The following is a 24,126-nucleotide window of genomic DNA, read 5'->3' on the forward strand; positions in this document are numbered from 1 at the left end:
CTGGGCCTAAAAGCCAGGGAGTTGTGGTGGGTAGGGGTGTGTGTGCCCTCTCACAAGCAGCCAGTCTTCTGGAAACTTCCTTACTGCTCTCCCAGGGCTGGGGATTCCTACTTTCCCCTCTTCTCCCCTTGCTTAAACACAGCCTTCCCCTGGCAAACATGCAGAGACCCTTCTAGATCTTTCTCACTGGGCTGCCCACTTGCTGTGGGGATGCAGACTTGTTCTTCCTATGAGCTGTGATCAAATGGTACAGGGCGCTCACGCTTCCAGCAATTTGTTTGCTAATCGTGAGAGTCCTGTGAAAGATGCATGAAGCTGGCCACACAATGGCGAGGCTTGAAAAGCTTGGGAGAAAAGCCACTTGTACGTGGAACTCCTGGAGAAACGCTTTGTGACCAAGCGAGATGGCCTCCAGGAGTCCTTCTGCTGTCCGGCTTTCATCCCGGGTCAAGGCCGGCTGGCGCCTCTTGTCAGATGTTTCCGCCTCTCGTTTCTTTTAGATTCTTATCCTCGTGAATTTGGCTGAAATCCCTATCTTAATGATTGTGGGTCCTGTCTGTTAAGGTTGCTGCCCTAGTGTGGACAAGTAGAACCAGACCAGCCTTGTGTTAACTGAGCTGTCGCCCTGACCAGGGCGGGGGGACCTGCGGGCGAGGATGGCTCTGCAGTGACCCTCATTGGTGGGGGTTTGGGCTGGCGTGTCGAATCTCTGGTTTTGCCTCCTTCGTGAAGAGTGTGAGTCCCTGTGGTGCTCTTTGCGTGACTGACCGGTGATCCTAGAATAGCCCTGTGAAGTCTTGGGGCAGGCCTCTCTAGTGCCCCTCTAGTAGGCTGGACTTTATTTTTTCAGATGAACTGGGGAGCAGTTTGGGGTTGTGCTGTTTTATGTTGGTTTTTTTTTTAAATTCGTTTGCATACAATAATTTGAATACATCGTGTTTCAGTGATGTGCACTGTGCTTTTTATACAATCTTCTACTTTCATTTTGTTTCTTATGATCATCCATGTACACTGTATTCCGTATCATTAATGACCTTTGACCCATGTCTGTTATTTCCCTGTCTTCTCCAGTCCTCATTGACTCTTTCCTATTCCTTCACCTCCCCCGTCTGCCTACCCGGCTCTTGCATCCGAGTGACTTCTGCCCCCGCCCTTGTGGACAGATGTGGACATTTGTATGCATCCTGCCGGTTACCGTTCTGTTTTTCCAGTAATGGTCTTGTGCGGTATGGACAGCAAGGATCTTCACGTTTGCCTCCAGCAGCTCCTCTTCCTGCCGCAGACGAGGGCAGGGCCTTGCGCAGGCTGACACCAGGAGGGTCAGCGGACTGGAGGATTTGAGTCCTGCTCTGATGTGCTTTCTCTACACCAGCTGCTGCCGAAGCATTTGAGGGGAGAGAGGACATCCTGTTGCCTTCAGGTTGAACTCGGACAGTGAATTGAGCAGCCAGGATCATATGGCGGTGGTTGTTTAGTGGTGTGAGTCACCTGTGACTCAGGGCGACCCTGTGAACAGATCAAAGCCGTGCCCGATCCCACGCCCTTCCCACAGGGTCTGCGGTGCTCCCGTGGGTACAGGCGCTGGCTTGGTCCATCTCATTAAGGGTCTTCTTCTCTTTCACTCTCCTTCAGCTTTTACAACCATGATGTCTTTTCCAGCGACTGGCTCCTTCTGAAGTCCATAAAACAAAGTATCATCATTCTTGCCTCTAAGGAGTGTCCTGGTTGCATTTTCTCCAAGATTTGTTGAGTGTTTTGACATCTACGATCTATTCAAAACTTGACATTTTTTTTTATTTTATATTGGGGTGCATACAAAATTTGTATACATTGTATTTCACATTGTCCCTTACTCACATTGTGCTTCAAACAACCATGCCCATTCATTGTGTTTTATATAACTACCATTGAACTATGCCCCTCATGACCCCATCTTATTAGATCCCTACAATATTTAAACTCTTGACCAACACCACAATTCAGAGGCATCAGTCCTTTTTCTGCCTTTCTGATTTGTTGTCCAACGTTCACATACATACAAAGCAACAGAGAAACACCCTGACTTTGGTCAGGCTCATCTTTATCCTTAGGACTTTAAGTGTTTCCGCAAGCAAATGCATCCCTGCGATGTGCTCAACAGTTTATATCAAGAAATTTGGAAGACAAGGTAACTGGTCAACTGAATAGAAGCTATCCACATTTGTGCCCATTTTTTTTAAAGGTGATATAACAGAATGTAACAATAGTGTTAATAACAGACATAAGTAAAATCTTGCTAAAGATTATTTAAAAAGCAGCTGCAGAACTATATTGACAGGGAAATGGTAGAAATTCGAGCTGGATTCAGCAGATGCTGTAGAACAAGGAATATCATTGCTGATGTCAGAGGCATCACGGGTGAATACAATGAATACTAGAAAGATGGTTACTGTATTTTATCACGGGTGAATACAATGAATACTAGAAAGATGGTTACTGTATTTTACTGGTTGCACAAAGGCATCTGACTGTGTGGATCATAATACATTGTTGCTGTTGTTGTTGTTGTTGTTATGTGCCTTCGAGTCATCTGCAACTCATAGCAACCCTATCTATGTACAAGAGCTCTAAACGCCGTTCTATCCCGTGCCAAACTATCCATCTCAAACACACTATTCCCACCACTCCAGTCAGAGACTCAATCCATCTCATCGAAGGTCTTCCTCTCCTTCGCCACCCATCCACTCTGCCAAACATGATGTCCCTCTCCAAGGACCAGTCCCTCCTTGCAACATGCCCAGAGTATGTCAGACGAAGCTTCAGAATCCTTGACTCCAAGGAACATTCTGGCTTTACCTTCTCCAGGTCAAACCTATTTTTTTCTCCTATCAGTCCATGGTATATTCAGCACTCTTCTCCAGCACCACAGCTCAAAGGCATCAGTTTTCTTTCTATCATCCCTAGTCAGTGTCCAACTCTCTGATGCATAACACGTAATTGCGAAGACTATAGCCCAGATCAGGCGCACCGTAGTCTCCAGCCTGATGTCGTTGCTCTTCAGTACTCTTGCAAAGTCCCTCACAGCTGACTTTCCCAATGCAATTCATCTCTTGATTTCCTGGCTGCTGTTACCAAGAGTGTTGACTGTGGGACCAAGTAAACTAAAACTGTTTACTATCTCAATCTCTTCACCATCCATACTGATGGTGCCAATTGGCCCAGTGGTGAGAATCTTTGTTTTCTTGATGTTGAGCTTCAATCCATATAGGAGGCTGCAGTCCTTGACCTTCAGCAGCAAGCACTTCAGGTCCTCTTCAGTTTCAGCAAGCTGGGTTGTGTCATCTGCATAATGCAGGTTATTGATGACTCTTGCACAAATCCTGATGCCACATTCCTCCTCGTACAGCCCAGCATCTTGGATAATCTGTTCTGCATACAGATTGAAAAGATATGGAGACAGAATACATCCCTGATGGACCCCTTTCTTGATTTTGAACCATCCAGTGTCTCTTTGCTCTGTTCTGACGACTGCCTCTTGGTCCAAGTATAGGTTTCGCATTAGCACAATCAAATGTTCTGGGATTCCCATTCTTCTCACAGTCAGCCATGGCTTGTTGTGATCCACACAGTCAAAAGCCTTTGCATAGTCAATGAAGCACAGATAGACATTCTTCTGGTATTCTTTGCTTTCTGCCAAGATCCATCTAACATTAGCTATAATATCCCTAGTACCATGACCTCTCCTAAATCCAGCCTGCACATCAGGCAGTTCTCTGTTGACATATTGTTCCAAACATTTTTGGATAATTTTCAGCAGAATCTTGCTTGCATGTGTTATCAATGATATTGTTCGGGGGAGCTCTGGTGGCCTAGTGGTAAGGAGCTGCAACTACAATCCCAGAGGCGCACGGTTCAAATCCACCAGATGCTTTGCCGGGGAAGGAGGGACAATCTCCTCCTGTACCAGTCAGATCTGATTTGACGGTACACTCACACAAAAATAATAAAATTTTTTAAAAAATCGATGATATTGTTCGATAATTTCCTCACTCTGTTGGGTCACCTTTCTTTGGAATGGGAACAAATATCGATCTCTTCTAGTCAGTTGGCCAGCTGGCTGTCCTCCAGATTTCTTGGCACAACTTGGTGAGCACATCCAGGGCAGCGTCTGTTTGTTAAAATATGTCAATTGGTATGCCATCAACTCCTGGAGCCTTGTTTTTTGTCAATTCCTTCAGAGCAATTTGAACATCCTCCTTCATCACCACAGGCTCTTGCTCATATATTATTTCATGAAATTCCTCTATGTCAGCCAATTCCTTCTGATACAGTGACTCTGTGTACTCCTTCCATCTTCTCTTGATACTTCCTGGATCATTTAACATTCTACCCAAAGTATCCTTAAGTGCCACCTGTGGCTTGAATTTATTTTTCAAGTCCTTCAGCTTAAGAAATACTGAGTGAGTTCGGCCCTTTTGATTTTCTGACTCCAGCTCTGCACATTTTATTATAGTATCTCGCTTTGTCATCTCAGGCTGCCTTTTGAAATTTTCTGTTTAGCTTTTTGATTTCTTGGTTTCTTCCTTTAGCTTTGGCCTAATGTTGTTGTTGTTGTTGTTATGTGCCATCGAGTCATTTGTGACTCATAGCGACCCTATGTACAAAGTCCTAAACCCTACTCTATCCTGTGCCAATTGCACTGCATCCCGATTACCCCAGGCACTGAATCAATCCACCTCATAGAGAGTCTTCCCCTCCTGCCCTGTCCCTCCACCCTCCCAAGCATGATGTCCCTCTCCAAGGACCTGTCCCTCCTTACAACATGTCCAAAGTATGTCAGAAGAAGCCCCAGAATCCTTGCCTCCAAGGAGTAGCCTGGTTTAACCCTCTCCAGGATGAATCTGTTTATTTTCTTGGCAGTCCACGGTACATTCAACACTCTTCTCCAGCACCACAGCTCAAAGGCATCAATTCTCCTTATACTTAATAAGCGACTCGACGGCACATAACACAACAACACATGAATACTTAATACATTACAGCTAACATTAAGAAGAATGGGAATTCCTGAATACTTAATTGCACTCATGTGAAACACACAGACAAAGAAGCAATCATTCAGACAGGACAAGGGGAGATAACTACCCAGTTTAAAACCAAGAAAGGTGTGCGTCAGGGCTGTATCCTTTCTCTGCACTATTCAGTCTATATGTTAAGTAAAATATCCTTGTCAGGCATGGTGAAGGTAGCCTATCAGTTGACAATAGTCAGCACATGGCATAAATTTGGTTTCAGGTCTGGCTTTATCCAGGGCTCAAGTAATGTCTCAAAGTTTCATTTCTTTTCTCAGCTCTCCGGTCGAGGGTGGACGAGGCAGGTCTTTTCCATGTGATCACACAATTGCCAGTGTCCATATCCTCTTTGTCTTCAAGCGAGGAAAAAGAGGCTTTTATCCCAACATTCGCTGGGTCATAGTTGAACTTTACTCTGACCTGAGCCCTCCTGGCCAAGGGTAATCAGCCTATGCAAAGTCGTGTGCTCCCTGGCATTGAATAACAGCTCTCAGTTTGTGTGAATCCCCAGCAGAAACCAGGACTGATGGAGAAGGAGCAGGGAGGGATTGGTGCCAGGAAAGCCAACACCCCCACCTGCCAAGCACACTGTGGACAAGGGGACAAAACCCAACTCACGTTATTATCCAGCATCAGCCTCCCCTCATGAACACCAGCCTCCCCCCTAACTGCCGGGCATTGCTTTATTTTAGGAATACATTGACGCCCACCCTGAGACCATTATCCTGGACCCCCTTCCTGCCATCAGGACCCTGCTGGACCGCTCCAAGTCCTACGAGCTCATCCGGAAGATCGAGGCCTACATGAAAGGTAGGAGGGACGGTGTATCGTGGGCGTCTCTGCAGCCAAGCATCCCCCGCCCGGTTGTGGACAGAGCAGCCACAGCCTGGGCCTCCAGTCCTTTGAAGCACCTCGGGCCAGAGTGTGCTTGGATTCTTTGAGAGAGAACATTCTGGAGAGAGCCTTTCTTGTTGCCTCTGAGCCCAGCAGGCCAAGGAAAGAAAGTCCTCTGTGTGCTCCTGGGGGGAGTGGCCCTGGCCACTTGAGGAGGGTTTTTGTTTCATTGTGTTGAGCCCATGGGTGGCGGGGTTGGTGGGGTGGGGATGAAAAGTCCTGCTCACACAGCACTCAGAGGACTGGGGTGTGTGCAGAATAGCTCAGCAGTGAGAGAGGGGAGTTATGTAACCCGGTGAAGGAGACAAACAAGCAATCTGAAGGGCCTTTAATCAAACACATGGAGATCTATCATGCGGCCACCGAGCCTCTTGGGGTACGCTGTGTTCCGGGGGAGGGAGCCTCCTTTTTCTTGGCTGCAAGGACTCCTGCCAGCTGCAGCCTCTAGTCCCCAGTGTCTCATCCCTCCCTCCCCCTGCCCCTCTCCAGGCAGGGCAGCCACAGAGCAGGCGATACAGCCTTTCCAAGGTGTTTGTTTATGTGAGCAGAGCTTTCTGGAAAGATTAGTGCTAACAGTGACCTCCTAGTCCCCCCAGCCAGTGCCAAGCATCCCCACTGAGAGCCTTTGTTTAATTTTAAGGATAAGTTCTTTGCCTGGGGCCCTGGGGCTATGTGAGGACTTGTCCTTGGGCTAGAGGGCCCAGACCCCCAGGCCACCCTGGTCCTGTTGTACAGGCTCTGATGGCCGAAAGGTGCTGGGTCATTCTGTAGGCCCAGTCCTCATAAGGGCAGGCTGCGTGTGGTCTCTTCAGCAGTCAGGAGGGAGTCACTTGGAAATTTTAATTTTTAAACTTTTTGTGTGATTTGAATTCTCAGTAGTTTAATATTTCCATTCAACCGTTCACACACATTTGATTTCATGCCGTTACCGTCCTGCGTCCATGGCAGCACACCTCCCACTTCTTCCCTGTGAGTCTCATTTCCATTCGTCCTTCCTGCCTTTTGCAGTTTATTCCTGGGTCAGTGCTGCCCTTTTGATCTTGTTTGGTTGATTGTCTTGGGACTGGGCACCTCTCTGGTGTTATTGTTCGCCTTATAGGCCTGCCTACTGTTTGGCTAAACAGTTGAGCCACAGGGTGAGTTCAGTTCTAGGCTCAAAGAGTGATGGAGGGTCCTGGGGGTTCTGCTGGTTCCCATCAGGCCAGCAAGCCTGGCCACTTGGGGAGTTTTGAGCCAGGGAGGGGCCTGGCTCAGCTGGGTCTTAGGACGTTCCTTCTTGTCAGTCACAAGGTGGAGGTGGGGCACAGGCGGCCGGAGGTTTCTCGGTGAGACAGTGGAAAGTTTCAGTAGCAGAGGGCAGGAAGTGAGGAAGAAGAGACTGGCCGAAGGACATAGGAGGGCTGACAGTGGACGCTCTGAGGTCCTAGGTGGACTTGCCTTCCCTTGGAAGCTCTCAGCTCGTTCACTTGGGGCTACCCCTGGCTCCGTGGAAGGGGTTCCAGAAGTTCATGGCAGTTGGGGGACCAGTCCTCGCACTGTGACCCCCAGAGAGTCTCCTGCCCAGCACGTCCTTTCACAGGTGAGGCGTTCTTCTGTAAACACTTCCTGCACTCACCAGCTGGACCTGCTCTTAGGTCAGCACCCCAGTCACAAGCCTGCCCTTCTACAGGATTGAAACAGCCCCCCAACCTCAGGTAGCACCCTGCGCAGTGCCAAGTGGATGCCCTCGGGCCTGGCATTGGGTGCAGCTGTGCGGCCACCTTAGAGCCCGTGTGTCACTAACCCAGGTGCCCTCAGTCAGGCTGTTTGCACTTCAAGCCTGAGTTACTTCTCAGGGTGGACACTGGGCTCAGTGGTCACCGAGGCAAGAGGCCCAGCTTTGTGTCCATCATGGACAGAGTCTCACTCTCTGCCTTGTGGGCTCTTGTTTCTACACAATCCAAACTGGAGGTGGAGCCATCCTAGAATCTCCAGAGGGTTATGGGAGGGGAGGCCTGGAGGACCGTAACGCAAAGTGGAATGTGCTTTGCTCCACCATACAGTGAGAGTTCCATTTCTTCTGCAGCTTTGCTGAGGGACAGCTATGTGAGCGGACCGGAGAGAGAGCTGGAGGGTGGGGGCTCTCTGTGGTGCTCGCCGGTCATCATTCAGAGCAGGAAGGACAGTGAATGCCACACACAGACGGCACACAGTTCCAGACTGCCCATCGTGACGATGAATTTAGGGAGTGAGGGACTGAGATGAGCAGAGCAGACCAGCCCAGACGTGACCTAGAGAGATGGGCTCTGATGGGTTAACGCGTGTCCTGCTGGGGGACGACTGATCCCCAGGGGTCCTGTCACAGTGTCCCTGCCCAGCCACGGGAGAGGGTCAGGTGAGGCCTGCTGTGCTCTTTGCTGGGGGTGCCAGGCAGGCCACCCAGGGGAGCGCCCCAGGACTTTGTAGACCCAGTAAGAGCCTGCAGACCAAACCCTCCAGGCATGATGCTGGGCCAGCAGGAAGTGATCCAGGGGGGGCTGGGCGTGCAGCACCCTGATGACCTTTTCGAGCCCCAAGCTGGCTTTGTGTTCTCCCAGGTAGAGAGCAGAGGTGGGTGGGTTTTCTTGTGCCCTTGCCTGACCACACAGAGCTACCTGGGGCTGCGTGTTGCCGAGCACAGGCTGGGCTCCTACATCCTCGTCCCCGGGATGCCCAGGGTGATCTGCTGAGAGAGAACCAGCCCACGGAGGTGCTTCACTGCCCCCTCTGCCTGCGTGCTCCCGGCTATTCCTGGAGGCAGGCTGCCCCCCTCAGCACGCTGTGAGCAGCCGTAATAACCCCTTAAGCTTCACGAGATAGATAATTATAGCAATCCAAGTGACACCGCTTTTGTGTCGGGAGACTCCCTCGAAGTTCTGGGTGGGGAGGGTGGCCCACACTGTTGTCACAGCACTGGGGGTTTCGGGGAAGACCAGGCTTGGGGGTCTGCCACACTACCTTCTAAAGTGAGGTGGGACGGCTTGTGTAATGTTACCCACCCTGAGAGCCTTGGCCAGAGGGGCAGCCCTGCGAGACACTCCACCTCTACTGCCACCCCACACCCTTTCAGAAGGTAAATAAACAGCCCGCAGTGGGCTTCTGAGCTTAGACACCGGCCCAGGGAAGGGAGAGGACCCCAGTGATATGCTCAGAGTTGCTTTAAGTGTGTTTGTGGCTGTTTTTTCTCATGGGTGGCCTGTTGGTGACCCCCTTGGCTACCTGAGGTTGGGTTTGGAGGCAGACGCACCAAGGCCCTGGCCGGATGGGTCCAGGCCAGCCTGTGGCCTCCTGGCCAGGCTGACAGATGGCATGTCATGGTGCTGAGGTTACGATTCAAGTTCCTGGCTTGTCCCCTTGGCTCCAGGACTGGGGGTGGTAAACTGTCTTCTTACCAGGCCAAGGGCTCAAGTTGAGGACGGCTCGGGTGAGAGGTGACTCCCCGTTCTCTGTTTCTGGAAGCCCCCCTCCCTCCCAATGGGCTCCACAGGCGACAGATGCCCTGCCCGGCCGCCAAGCCTCCGGGAGGGGCCCGCACACCACAGATGGAGCACCGCTGCCTGTGGTTTTATTGGAATTTAATCTGGACCCATCTTGGAGACTGTTTGGAGTGAGGTTGAGTAATCTAGACACCAAGTGAATCGAAAATAACATTCCTTGGAGCCCGGCGGGGCGAACTCCCCCAGAGCATCTGGTGGGGGCTGCTGCTCACAGGAGGAGGCGGCTGGCTGACCGCGCTCTGTGAGCTGTAGAGGGCCTGGGGCCAGGCAATCTTGAGAAGGGACAGGGAATGTGGCCCTTAGAATTTGCTCAGATGCAGGCCAGTGGACCAGCAGCTTCCCAGCCCTGACTGTATCGGCCCCTCGGGAAAACACCTCAAGCCTGTCATGCTGGCTTTTCTGAGACAGGAGAAAAACAACCCAACCACTCATGCCTTTCATGACTTGTGACTTCTCTCTGTCCAGCGAAGGTCAGCCTGCCCGGTCTGCAGGGCCCAGGCTCTAGGGACAATGTGGGCACAAGCAGGAGGCTTGGATATTGCCCCACCCGGGAGGGAGTGCCTTGAAGCGAGGCACAGGGCTTGTGCGTCTGTGGGGGCGGCATGGGCGACAGGACCCTGGTGCTCACGTCCGGGGCTTTGTGCTTCAGGGCGATCTCACCAGCAGATTGAAAGGACGTCCCCTCCCCGTGTGCCGTTGACTGCCAGCTTGTCCCCCTCTTCCCTAGCCTTTCCCCACCCCCAGAAGACCTTGTCTGACATTGAGAGGTTTGAATCCTGGCCCTGCCTAGAGCCAGGTAAGCCCAAACCCTTCTGAGCCCCATTTTTCCCCTGGCTGAGTGGAGGTCCCCCGATGGCCCCCAGCGATGCAGAGCCAATGAAGTGGTCCCTGGGCACTGGGACCAGGCCTCACACCGGTGGGCAGGCCCCTCTGGCCCCTTCCATCCTCTTTGCTGACCTTCCCCACTGCACCCACCATATCCCCTCTTTTCAGATGAGTAAACCAGCGCCTAGCACGTGAAGTAGTGTGTTTAAGGCTTCATGGCTCCAAGTCTTCCCAGCTTCTGACTTGACAGCAAAGCTCACCCTTCTGTCACATAAGACACCGATTTTGCAACTGATTTTCCAAGTCCTGCTCAACTCCAACCTTCTGTTCCTGCCCTCACAGCTCTATTAGAGACCATATTGCTGTGGGGGCCTGGAGCCAGCCCCCCCTCACTCATCCCAGCTAAGAGAGGACCCACTCTCCATGGATCCAGGATTGGACAGTCAGGACAGCAGAGCCCAGAGCACCGGGGCCAAGTCAGGGAGGACCACTCACCCCTGTCCCCAGCCCCTGCCCCACAGGCCCAGTCCAGTCCAAGGCCCCTTCTTTGGCGTTTTGAGGTGTGTTCTGGCTTTGAGAGCTCTCTGTCTCTATCTGGATAATGCTGGACTCCCGAGCAGGATGGACCCGAGACCTCACCACAGCACAGTATCTCCAGTGTGACAGCTATTTCAGGTGACAGTGCCTTGTTAAAGAAAGAGGACGTGTGGCATCAGTGCAAGGGCGAGGGGAGGCTCTTTGCTCGCTCATTCAGCTCATCTCCTAGCTCCTCCTACACCCCCTGAGCTGCTGTGGGACTCTGCTGGTCATGGAGTCTGACCGTCGAGGGAGAGACCTCATGGTGTCCAGTTGTCTCCTGTCAGACCAGAAGCTGAGTCCAAGACATGCCAGCTTCCTTCCTCAGCCCAGCCCCAGATAAAAGCACTGTGGCCAAGCTCATTCTGACTCCCAGTGATGGCGCAGGAACAGAGAGTAGAATGAACCCCGGGCCTGTAAATCATTAGGGGAACGGCCTCATCTTTCTCCTTAAGAGCAGCTGATGGGCTTCAAGCCACTGACTTTGGGTTACCAGCCCAGTGCCTCACACACCGTGCCACCAGGAATCCTTCCTCCGAATCCCAGGAAGCCCTGCGATTTAGGCAGCTGGGCGATGGAGACCCCCTCGGGTGGTGGGGAACTGACCCCCAAGCCCTCCGCCCTCTGCTAGTGACCCACTGCCATGCCGCCTGAGTGAGAGCCGTGGTGGGTGGGAAGTGCTTCCGGGTCACCTCCTGCTCTGGAGGGTAGAGGGGGGAATAGGGGCTGGTCCTGCCTGTCAGTGCAGGAATCTGATGACACCTTCCCAGGAAGGAGAGTCCACCCCTTTCAGGGGGCTTTCCTGATGGGGCCATGCAGGCGGACACCAGGCCGCCCCTCATGCCAGCGTGGCACTGTGGATTTCCTGATCAGGGCCAGGGGGGCTACCTCCCTGCTGGCACTGACCCTCCTCTCCTGTCATTGGCAGCCAGGGTCAGGGCACGTGCTAAGCCTCTGCCAAGCTCCTCACTCCACTGCCCACACCACAGCCCATGTCTGCCATCTCCTCACTGTGAAATGCCGTGGGAGGCCATTCCCCTGAGGCACCATAGCTTAACATGCTGGGTCTCCTGGCCCTGTGGGAGGGACATTGACCCATCCGCCAGCCATCCTCCAACAAGGCATGACACCACCACCTCCCTCCAGCCCTGTCCAGCTCCACGTCTTCTGGACAGCGCCCTGACTTGGTACACCATGTTTCCTGGTCCTCTGTGGGCACACGCAGGCTTCCTGGGCCTGTCCTCTCCTTCTCTCAGGGCCTCCTGGGAACCCCTGCCTCCTTTCACATCACCCTGCTCTCAGGAGACCCCAGGTCTGACTGCTCCTCCGGGTGGCTTCCTGCAGCCCCTGAGTGTCCAGGTACATCCAGAGACCACTTGGTAAGTCAAGTGCTATTTGTGAGTCTCCAGCTCTTTCTCCCCCATATTCTTCTCCTCTTACTGAGACAGCCTTCCAGGGCCACATATAAAGTCAGCCAAGGAGAAATCTCTTCCCAGGGACATAAATAGAGCATACTTCCCGGTCAGCTTTGTCAGAAGGTAACTGACACCTATAGCCCTAGCTCGCTGAACTCACCCCAGCTCCAGAAAAGGTGGGCAACACTCATTTACACATCACTGTGAATTTAAGGCCTGTCTACTGTCCTTGAGCTGAAAGAAACCTTAAACTCTCCCTGCCACCAGAACAGCTGCTCTCCTCCGTTCTTTAAAGACCAGCGAGGAAGAGAGTGACCCAGGGCCGCGCAGCTGTTAGCCCGCCTTCTGGCTGTGCCTGGGTGAGGTCTGCCTCTGGGGCCTGTTGCAGCGACCTCCTCAGAAGCAGGTAGCCCTTGGTTTTCTTGTCTGTGAAACGTGAGTGTTGACGGCGACACGCTTTGTCCACTCTTCTAGCTTCCCAGCTGGCTCTTGCCGGCAGCAGGTGTTAATGCCCGGTGGTCCTGCGCCTGTTGCTCTGGGGTCAGTTCTGACTCACGTCAGCCGCCCTTCCATTGCCAAGGCTGTGATTCTGGGAGAAAACAGCTCCTCTTTCCCCCACAGAGTGGCTGGATTTGAACCGCTGACTTTTCATTTAGCAGCCCAACACATGTGTGCTATGCCACCAGGGCTTTTTTAGTAGTGATGATGATGTTGTCATTGTTATGTGTCATTGAGTCACCTGTGACTTATAGTGATCCTATGTACAGCAGCCCTAAACCCTGCTCTGTTCTGTGCCAATCACACTGTCTCCAACACACCCACCCCCATCACCCCAAGTCATTGAATCAGTCCACCTCAAAGAGGGTCTTCCCTTCCTATGATGTCCCTCCATCCTCCCAAACATGACATCCCTCTCCAAGGACTGGTCCTTCCTTGCAACCTGTCCAAAGTATGTCAGACAAAGCTTCAGAATCCTTGACTCCAAGGAGCAGCCTGGTTTAACTCTCTCCAGGATTAATCTGTTCGTTTTCTTAGCAGTCCATGGTATATTACTCCTCCCCAGCACCATAGCTCAAAGGCATCAATTCTCCTTCCATCATCCCTAGTCATTATCCACAGTACATTTTTAAAAGGAGAGGACCCTTATTAATCCCAGTTACATTGGAAAGGGACAGGAACCCTGCTGGTTCAGGCATGGACAGGGCCCTGCTGGCTCAGACATGTCATGGGAGGCCCTGCTGGGTCAGACACCCTCAAAGCATGTTGATGGCACTTTGCCTTGCGTGGCTTCGTCTGCACTTCAAAGAGGAAGGCAGAGATGAGCGTGGACATGTGAAAGGACGAGGTCTCTGGAAGTTGTGAAGCAACAGGAAGGGCCTTGTGTTAGAGGTTGGATTCCTCAGTGTCTTTGCTGCAGGACTTCTCAGAGCCTTTAATGGGCTGCTGGGAAGCCTCCTACTCCCAGAGCCAGATGAATTGATTGCCCCATTGATTATAAGATGCACTGATAATGTTTTGTTCCAGGAAGAAGGGAAAACAGTTCTAATTAGATTGGCACGCCCCTGCGGGGACACATCCCAGTTTTAGAAATGTGGGGTTGAGGGAACAGAGGTGTCTTACAGTCCACCTTGTAAGTTGGCATTATTTTACACCTCCCCCGCGGTCACACCAGTGAATCCTGATCTATGTGATTACACGTCAGGAGTGGCGGGTGGGGTGGCTCCCGAGGGCTCCCCCCTCCACTGTTGGCATCCTTCTGCTTCAGTTCTGTCCACACCAGGGACCAGCTGCTGGACCAGCCTTAAACAAATCTCTTTAATCCCAAACTGACTTCCCCGAAGCAGCCACTGTTATCAGGGGAAATCTGTCACTCTAGCCCCTTTTCATACGGATATGTATGTTCTTAAAAAGACACAAATTGGGGACACGTCCTGAGTCCTGATAGAACTTGTTTCCTGCCCTACTTGATCCAGCCTGGCTTCATGCCATGTTTAGAAGTCCCGCTGGCACAGTGATTAAGAACGCATCTCTGTACCACTAGGCTGCAGGTTTGAGTCCCTCCACAGCTGCGTAAGAGCAAGGCCTAGTGAGCTGCTTTGGCCACACTCTGTGGGTCAGCTGTCCCCTGGGGCCACTGTGAATCAAAATCTATCCTGTCATAGCAGTCCTGTAGACACTTTCCGTGACAGACCCTTAAAACGAGGGAGAGCAGTCTGCCTTTATTGATGGTAGCTTAGTATTCCAGCATGTAAATGAATGTACCACTAGAATATACGATTTGGGGCTTACAAGGTCATTCCAGTTATATTTGAGCCTTTTTATTAAAGAAAAAAAAACCCCAACAACCTACTGCTCTTTTGTGGTAAATGCCTTTTTTGCATGTTGCTGCAAAATTAATCCCTAGAAGTGGCATTTCTAGGTCACATCATTATTTCTTCTGTTGTCCTTCAAATGATTGAGCAGAGCTCACTCGTGACTGTCCCAGCTTGCCTGGTGGACGTGATACCTGTCCCATTTTAATGTGTGGGACTTTTGTCATTGTTACTGGCAGAACTGACCACCTCGTTATATCTGTTGAGTGGCCACTTGCCCTGTGAATGAATCGTCATATATTTGGGCCCATTTTGCTGTTGGATGCTTGGTTTCTTGATGATTTTTTAAAGCCCTTTTTGTCTTAAGGAAATTTCTCTGTGGGTTTTTTTGTTGTTGTTTGGTTGGTTTGTTGGTTTTTGGGTTTTTTTTTAAATCAGCACGTTCCTTTGAGGCGAGTGTGGTCTTTGTGCGGGATGGGGCCGGTTCACGCTGTCTGTCCTGCTGTGGACCCTGGCACTAGAAAGGGCACCTGGAATATTGTTTTCAGGATGGCTGGGAAGGCAGAGGGTTGCTGCATTGGGGCGCCGGAGCCCCGTGGGGACAGCCAGCGTCAGGCTGGGCCCAGAAGGGCCTGTAAATCATGGGGCAGCTGCCTTCACACTAATCCTCGACTCCAGCGCCGGCTCGGGCCCAGAATGTCTGTCGCCGGCCGGCCTGGCCCGTGTCTGGCTCTTCTTCATCGCGGCTGTAGACAAGCTGAGTGCAGACAGCTGCTGTCCAGTCCGCCCAGATGAAGCACATCTTTTCTCAAAGCCAGACAGGAGGGAGACGGCACGTCCAGCTGACCACCACCTGCTCTTTCAGGCCAGACAGCCCAGTTGAGAAATGTCACTTGTTCTCTGGGACATTTGTTTGCCTCCTCCTTGCCCAGAGCCAGCTCCCACTCCCCGCTTGGCGCCCGGGGACCTCTCACCTGCAACCGCCCGGAGGTGCCCGCTGCTCCCAGGCCTTCACCTGGTCAGGCGCCTCTTGTCGCATGGCCAGCACCTCGAAGTCCGCCTTCAAAGCTCAGAGGAACCAAGTGTATTAGGGTCTTACTCCTTCTGGAAGAATCCGCCTCCAGGCTCACTCCTGTTGGCAGAACTCCATTTCTTCAGGATATAAAGGACCCCTGGTGGTACGGAGCTGGAAGTATTTTACCTGCTAGCGAAAACATCAGCTGTTTGAACCCACCAGCGGCTCTGAGGGAGGTGGTCTGTGTCTGTAAAGTTTGGAGCCACGGAAACTCCCATGACGGTGTTCAGTGTTCAGTTCTGTCCTGTAGGATCTCACGAGGTGGGCCCACTTGTTGGCAGCGGGGTTTGTGTTATAGGCTGTCAGGTTTTCTTACCGCCTGTCGGGTGGGAGTGGCTCCAGGCTGCTTTCTTCTCACGGGGTGTTTCCATCCTCCGGCCATCCCAGCCTGTCCACCCCAGTCAGGTTCAGAGTAGATCTCCCCTTCTGTGAGCGGCTTCTGCAGGGTTCAGACTCTGCGCCCCCCCCCCCCCCAGCTGCCTCTTCTTAATCAGCTGCTGTGCTCTGAGCACTGTCAGGCCCCAGGTACACAGCAGGGAGCATGACGGGCCCAGCACCCCACATCGAGCACCTAGTGCGGGCAGTGAGGCAGACACCAAGCACATTGGGGGACCCGGGGGCCAGTGGACAAGGTCACAGCCAGGGCCCTGAAGAATGGGCAAACCCCACTTAGTCTAGAGCGTGAAAGACGAGTGTATGAGGGGGTTGGTCTGGGCAGGGACCAGAGGCTGGTTCAGGGGCCTGGACAGCATCCAGGGTCAGTGGGAGCCCACGAGGTGGGCTGAAGCATGTGGTTTAGCATCGGGTAAGATTCACAGGCCCGCCCGCTGAGTCTCTCCTCGGGGAAGTGTGTTCCTAGCACTTCCTGCGAGGAGTTACGGAGACAGGAAGTTATGGAGACTGTTCCTTTGAGGCGAGTGTGGTCTTAGTGCGGGATGGGACCAGTTCACGCTGTCTATCCCGCTGTGGACCCTGACACTGAGGCGGGCATCTGGAATATTGTTTTCAGGATGGCTGGGAAGGGAGAGGGTTGCTGCATTGGGGCGTCGGAGCCCTGTGGGGACAGCCAGCGTCAGCCTGGGCCCAGAAGGGCCTGTAAATCAAGGGGTCCTGTCAGGAGGGAGCCAAACAATCAGATGTCCCTGCTGCTTCCCGTCAGCAATAAAGGAGACAAGGGCGCATGTCCCTGCTGCTTCCTTTGAGGGGTGAGGTATGTCCCTGGCCCTTCCTGTGAGAAGTAAAAGTGACCGTGTCCTTACTACTTCCTGTGAGGAGAGAAAGACACCGTGAGGTGCCTCCCTCCACTTCCTGGGAGGCCCGAGGGACCCAGGAAGGCACTTCCCTGCCATTCCCCATGAGGAGTGAAGGAAACTGAGAGTCCCCCACACGCAGGCAGCACCTCTCCTTCCCCTTCCCCCCCACCCCCCTGCTTCTAGAATCCTCTGGGAAGGAGCCCCCAAGTCAGAGGCTCATGTCTGGTTCCCTGAGATTCTGGGGGCCCCAAGGTCCCTGCCCAGTGGTCTGTGGTCAGTGACCTCTTAGAGGAGCGTAGGGACTTCTCTTACCTCTTCAGTTGTTCTGTGATGTCTCACGATATCAGGCCCTGGTCACAGTGTCCATTCCTGCCTGGAAGAAGCTCTCACCGGCCAGCTTCCGGTAGCCAAGTGCCATGGGGCCATTTGCCATCGACCTGGCTGATCTTGGCTCTCCCCGAGTTTCATCTATGCTAGTAGTAAAGGCTGGCCCTTCTCGCCTCCCAAACCCCCAAAGATGATCACCTCAAGGGCCACCAGATCCTTGTCCAGAGCCTGGCAGGTAGTCCGGGCTCCAAGTATCCCTCCAGACTTCTTTACAGACTCAGAGTGACCCCGTATCACTGGCTGGACCATAGATGAGTGCAGAGAGGCCAGCCCAACCCCAGTCAGTATGACACCGAGGGGTGTATGTGGTGATTCGTGTCCCATGCTCTCCTGGCTTCACTCATTTCCGCCTTCCAACACCCCTGTGTAATAGCTGCTGCTCCTGTTCCCGTCTTACACACGTGAGGACTGAGGTACAGTGTGTAAACGGGTAGCCTGAGCTCTGGAACCCCAGCTCTGAGCTCTAAATTCCTTCCCGTGTTGTGTTGACCTGTAGGCCACCCATGGCCTTGGTGGCTGCTGCTGGAAGGATGACGGGGTATCAGGGAGCAGAACCCCCTTAAGAAGGGGCCCAACCCAAAGGGCAGCCCCATGAACAGCAGATTCCCGGCAGTTCCTCAGAGTCTGCAGCCCCCCAGGCACGCTGGCCCGGAGACCTGGAACATCCCATGCCTTCCACAGATCCAACCCGCTCTTCATTTCATTCTCGTCCGGGGATGTGAGTGGACGGAAGGTGCCCGTGGTGATGTCACCGCTGTCCAGTTATCCCCATCCTTTGAAAGCCTGCATATATCTTGTCTTTTCCATAAGTTTTTGGAACCCAGAAGCCCACAGTGGTTTGTCAGCCACAATCCAAACCGCCCTCGGGGCCCTGGACTGCTGGAGGGACAAGTCAGATGTCCACACACTAGATGCCAAGTGAGCCGTCAGTCCCATGTCGGGGGACATATTCTGGAAGCCAGAGAAAGGGGAAGCTCTCACGGAGACCCCTGAAAGGACTCAGGAGGGGTGGATCAGATGGATACCCAAATTTATCTACAGGAGGGACCCAGGCAAGGAGGGAGGTGATGAAAGGGGACACCAAGTGGCACAGCCTCAACAAAGGGGTGGGGGTGCCCATGAAGTGCCAGCTTCAGGGAAGGGCGTGTCCTGGGCTGTGACGATGTCCAGGCCAGGCAGACAGGCTGTCACCTCTGCCCCCAGGACCAGCACTGTAGCCCCAGCTTTGCACCTGCTGGACCAGCCCGCAACTTCCTGCGAGCTGTGACTGAATATTGCTGGAGCCGAAACCAGGCCCGCGGCTGCTGACTCGTTTCTGACTAACAGCGGTCAATCCTGTAGGACAGAGAGGGTCTGGAAGGGAGGTCTGCGGGGAGCTGAGCTTCTAACACCGATGACTCAGGTCTGCCAGCAAGCGGCTCCTCGGGAGAAGGGTGGGCAGTCAGGCTCCTCTTGTGAGATTTATGACGTCTGAGAACCCACTGGAGGGTCAGCTCTGCGTCAGCTCTGGTTCAATGGCAGTGAGGCGAGTTTTGGTTGTGCTTGGTGTAGGACGACAGGACCAACCTCAGGAGGATTTCCTGAGCTGGAAAGGAGCCTTCTGGAGGTGGCCTGCCACATGTCTGTCGTTCCAGCAACTTGCCATTAGCCACTGAACACTGTGGCCACTGCACCACAAGTGCCCCTCTTAATAACCGAGAAAGCTCCCACCCCCAGACCATCCTCTCCCCACTGTGGCTCCTCTGTCCACTGGTCAGCTGACTCCTGGCCTCCACAGTACACAGTGCTGCATCTCTCTCTCCAGCCCCCACCTCCACGGAAGACAGAGCAGGCACTTTATGGAAACAAGCAGCTCTATGTCCTTCATTCACAATGTGGCCACTTCTGTCTTCTGTGTCCCACCATCCAGGCCTTTTTGGCTGCCTTGGCATTGCCATTACCATCAGCCCAAGTGTGGTGGTGATGGTGGTGGTGGTGGTGTGTCCTCAGAGCTGCCTCAGGTTTAAGCTCACATCACCTAGAATGCAGAGAATATCTCGAACATACCATGAACAGCCAGGAGAACAAACAGGTCTGTCCTGGAGAGGGTGAAATCAAGTCTCTCATTGGAAGCAAGGATTTTGAAGCTCTGTCTCACATACTTTGGGCAGGTGTCCAGGGAGGGACAAGTCTTTGGAGAAGGAATGGTGGAGGGGACAGCGCAGGAGAGGAAGACCCCAGATGAAAAGGACTGATACAGTAACAGGAGTAATGGGGCAGATGTGTCAGAGACAGTGAGCTTGGCTCAGGATAGAGCAGGATTCAGGGCTCTTGTACGTAGGGTCGCAGATGACTCATTGGCATATAACAGCCACAGTTGTTTAACAGTGTGCCAGGAAAGGGAAGGTGGCTTTTGAAAGTTGCATCTAAGGAGCCATGAACCCTTGAACTTGCAGGTCAACCAGCTGGGCTCACAGGGTTTACCTGTTCAAAGCCTAAGTACCACGGCTGGGGCTGTTCCAGGGTGACAGTGCCACATGGTGGCCATGTGGGGAATCGCAGGCCACCTGGGCTTCCTCCTGCTGTTGGGACCAACCCCCCCCACCTTGATTTCCAGTGTTCCTTGTTCATTTCTGTGTAATGCAGCTCTGAAGTTGACTTTTTACACAGTTACACTTGTCAGTGGGATGATATTAGTAAGGCACATGCCTTCTCTGAGCATTGCTGAGTTGGAGTAAAGACTGGTCCTGGCCCCAGGGAACATGCTAGCTAGATAATGAAGCAGGCAGATTGACGCGATGACTGCCACAGTGGGCTCTGATGTGTCAGGAAGTGTGAAGATGTCAGGAAGTGTGAAGACGGCGCAGGATAGGACAGGGTTCAGCTCTGTTGTCCATAGGGTCACTATGGGTCATACTCAAGTCAACAGTACGCAACAACAACAATCCAAACCCCGTGAGAATCTGAGAGCTCCACAACACAGGAAGGCAGCCCTGCTGGAGAAGATGCTGGAACACTGTAATAAATGAATTGTCCTTGAAAGGTGACATCCTTATGAGCTAACCTGTTCTTGCTGGAGCATTGGAGGAGGGGTTGTGGGTGGGCTGAGGTGGAGCGTGAGTGAGGAGACCACTGTACTTGCATTCAAAGCTTGAACTAGGAATTTTCTTTGGTTCTTCAGTCGAAGTGGATGTGGGAAGGTGAACACTTCAAGCTGAGGAAACCTGGGAATGGCTTAGAACTTGCACTCAGGGTCTGGGGACAGTTCCGAGTGGGAAGCCCTCTCCCTTCTGCCCACGATGACACTGGTGGGAGTGACGGTGATGGCCCGTTGTCACACACTCACTCACTGCCATTGCCCCGATTCTGACCCATAATGACTGTCCATCAGGTTCCCAGCGCTGCAGATCTTTGCAGGGAGGGTGCCCATCTTCCTTCCATTGAGTGACGAGTGGGTTTGAACCCCTGGCCTTTTCATTAGTGGCCTGACACATTGTACGCTGTGGCAGTAGAGCGCCTTGCACACTGAGGAGGTGCTAGGATATAAGTTTGAGAACTACCCTGTACCTCCAAGTGGGGCTGCTTCTGAGGAGGATGGGAGCAGGGCACGTGCCTGGAGCAGGACTGATACCTGGAACAGGAGAGCTACCAGGAGCAGGGCAGGTGCATGGAGCAGGACAGAGATCTGGAGCTGGGCAGGTGCATGGAGCAGAGCAGGTGCCCGGAGCAGAACAGGTGCCTGGAGCACGGCAGGTGCCCAGACCAGCACAAGTGGCCGGAGCAGAGCAGGTGCATAGAGCAGGACAGAGACCTGGAGCCAGGCAGGTGCCCAGACCAGCACAGGTGGCGGGAGCAGGGCAGGTGTTCTGGTGGTATATGCTCTACATGTAGGGGAGGGGGAATACCTTATGAAATAGGTAAGGTTGTTGCCCTCTCACCTGGAAGAAGCTGAGGCACAGAGAAGGAAAGTTACTTGACCACAATCATGCAGCCAACATGAGGTGCAGCCAGGATTCCAACCTGGGCGGCCTGGGCTCTCCCAGGCCCAGGAGCACCCGGCCGATGATGCAGGCTTCCCAGCACTTCCTACCGCCCAGTCCACGGCACCACAGTGCTGCTGGGATGCACCCAGCCTGGGGGTGGGGCAGGCTGGGCATCGCACTTCTGCAATGCTCTGGTCTAAGTCCCATGCTCTCACACGTCTTCACCCGACCTCTGTCATATAGGGTGGGGAGGAGTGATCCTCTGGTCTCCACTTTTGTCCCATTTGGAGCTGGGGATACCTGGGAACTGACAGCCACCCTGGTCTTGGGACAGCTGTATGAGCGGAGGGCAGTTCTTGGCCCGTCTGCCCGCTGCCTCCAGCATGGCCATCCTTCTGACCTGTGAAGGGCTGTGCTCCTCGTCCTTGACCCCCAAGTCTGTGAGTCGGCAGAACCACTGTGACCTGCCTCCCAACCAGGAATCCAAGGCCTGAGACTGAGGGGTCTGCCCAGGCCCGGGGGCTGCTGGACTCGCCCACTGGACTCCAGTCTGTTCTCATGAATCACGAACGTGCCAGGGTCTCCGGTCTCCTGAGTCTGCACTGGGTGCTGCTGTGCCCACGCCCCTGCTGAGAACCCTGTCATCCCAGGGTCACCACGTCACCCCCTTCTTCCCTTCATAATAATACTCGGCACACATCCTGCTCAGAGGAGCTAGGGCTGCTCATTGCTGGCACCCCTCAAATTTACGAGGTGCCTTTGGGAAACAGCATGGCACTGAGTGCCAAGTGCCGTGGAAAGGCCAATGCCCAAGAACCCCGAAACTTCCCACTGGGGAACCAAGCCCATGTGAGCCATTGACCAGACACACAATGTTTGTACAAGACTCCCTCCATGAAGGAGAAAAGTGGGTGCTGGCCTGACGTCAGATGTGGGGGACATGGTGCTCTTCTGCCCTTTTTGGGACCAGAAATATGCAAAGCCAGAGAAGTACTGGTGGCAGCAGGTTCAGTAAAAGCTGGCAGACAGGAAATGCCAGTCATAACTGTCGAGCAGTGGGCAGGTGAACAGCGTCTCCAGGACCAGTCATTGGGAGAACTGAGAGGGCGCGGGGGCACTGCCCACCACGTTCACTGTTTGCGGTGGACCAAGCCCAGGACAGGCAGCCTGGGCAGAGGTGGAGGGGGGCATACAGTGGCCCAAAAAAGGGGTCAGGTGGCTCAGACACACTGCCCACAGCCACTGCATCTGCACACACGCCCACGGAGCCTGTGCAGGGCCACCACAGTGTCCCCTTCACCCAACAGGCCAGCTCATTCATTCAGCAAGTGTTCACAGAACACCTACTGTGTGCCTGCCTACTATGTGTTCTAGTCCTGGGCATGCAACATTGTTGAAAATCCACACAGCAGGGCATATGCCAGTTTGCCCGTTTCAGCAGGCACAATTCAGAGATACTACGTTCTTACTTATGTACCCATTCTTACCATCTTCTGATTTGTTCTTCCTTTAATAGGAGTCCTCTGAGCTTCATATCCGGCCTTCTAAATTACTGTTGTCACGCGTGTCTTTTTTGGGGTATACTTTTTACAGGGTACAATGCACAGGGCAGGCAGGCATCTCGTGCTAGTGAAGCCAAATCATTGGTTTTAAGAAAACCTCAGTGGCTTTTTTTTTTTTTTTTAATTTAAAGATTATCTCAAGACAGTAGTTCAGGGGGTGTTTCTGGCCTTCATGGTCCCAGAAAGTCTGCCATGACAGTTTGAAATCCTGTTCTACGTTTCTCCCCCTGTTGATCAAGATTCTAAACAGAATCTTTGCTCAGTGTTGAGTGATTGTAGCTGGGCACCGTCTGGTTCTGTTCTCTTGTAGAGGAAACAGCCATGGTGGCCAGAAGCCACCGTTCATATGGTCTTCGGTTCCTGATTTTCCTCCTTCCTCTTCACCTAGGTGAATAGAGACCCATTGTTGTACCACAGACACACACCTAAGTCTTTATCAGAAACAAGGTTAAGAAGGTGACTAAGTCCAAGAGAGGCGCCCAGCGGCAGAGCCACAGCCACCACTGTCCAGTCAGGGCTTCCTTCTGGCCCTGGCAATAGGGTGTCCTGGGCCCAGTAAGAGAACAGTCACTGTACCAGCCCCCTGCCAAGTGAGGAGGGACAAGGCCACAGACCATCCTCTGTGGGATCTGCTCTGTGAGGGACCCCTCTCCCATCCAGATAAAGACAGCAAGTCTCAATGGAGTTGTCTCAAGGGAGTTGTCATTTACAGTTTAGAGTTCTGTGGTAGCCTGGTGGTAAGGAATTGCACTGCCAACACAAAGGTGTACAGTTCAAATCCACCTCCTGCTCTGCAGGAGAAAGATGGGCGGTCTCCTCCTGGGTGATTAACCGCCTCCGTGGGATTAACTGACCCTGAAAACCTGCTGGAGGGTCAGCTATGGGTGGGTTCTGACTCAGATGATATATACCAACACAGTTCACCCAAGTTCAAAGTCAGACTCCTAAGCTGCCGTTCAACATGCTGATCCCTTTTCTCCGCTTTCTCCACCCAGTTGTCCTCTGGCATCAGTCTGTTTGAATCTGGTCCGTTGGTTTCTTACCAGTTCTGAGCAAGTGCCACCTTTCAGATAAGAGTAAGGCTACCTGGCCAAGGGGAGAGGCCCGCCATAGCTTGAGTATGACCTTCTCTGGTCCATGGACCCCTGTGACTGGCATGTGCCCATCTCCCAGGACCCTCCAGCTTCACACTCCCTGCTGGGGGGGTAGAGAAGGTGGGAGTTCCCCACTTTCCCAGGAGCTGAGGCTGAGATTCTTAAAAGACGAGTCACCATGTAACGCGGGGGGGGGGGGGGGGGG

The 24,126-nt window shown here is 53.1% G+C and overlaps 1 protein-coding gene across 1 annotated transcript in view; it reads left to right on the forward strand.

Annotated features, from left to right (window-relative positions):
- ITPK1 (inositol-tetrakisphosphate 1-kinase) overlaps positions 1 to 24,126 on the forward strand; it is a 168,321-nt gene that overhangs the window by 121,482 nt on the left and 22,713 nt on the right. Inside the window, exon 4 of the mRNA XM_006879106.1 lies at positions 5,744 to 5,861. Coding sequence (XP_006879168.1) covers positions 5,744 to 5,861 — 118 coding nt within the window. The remainder of the gene's footprint in view (positions 1 to 5,743; positions 5,862 to 24,126) is intronic.

This window comes from Elephantulus edwardii, unplaced genomic scaffold, assembly GCF_000299155.1.
Source record: "Elephantulus edwardii isolate Elephantulus edwardi_28Jun2011 unplaced genomic scaffold, EleEdw1.0 scaffold00002, whole genome shotgun sequence".
NCBI classification, from domain to species: domain Eukaryota; kingdom Metazoa; phylum Chordata; class Mammalia; order Macroscelidea; family Macroscelididae; genus Elephantulus; species Elephantulus edwardii.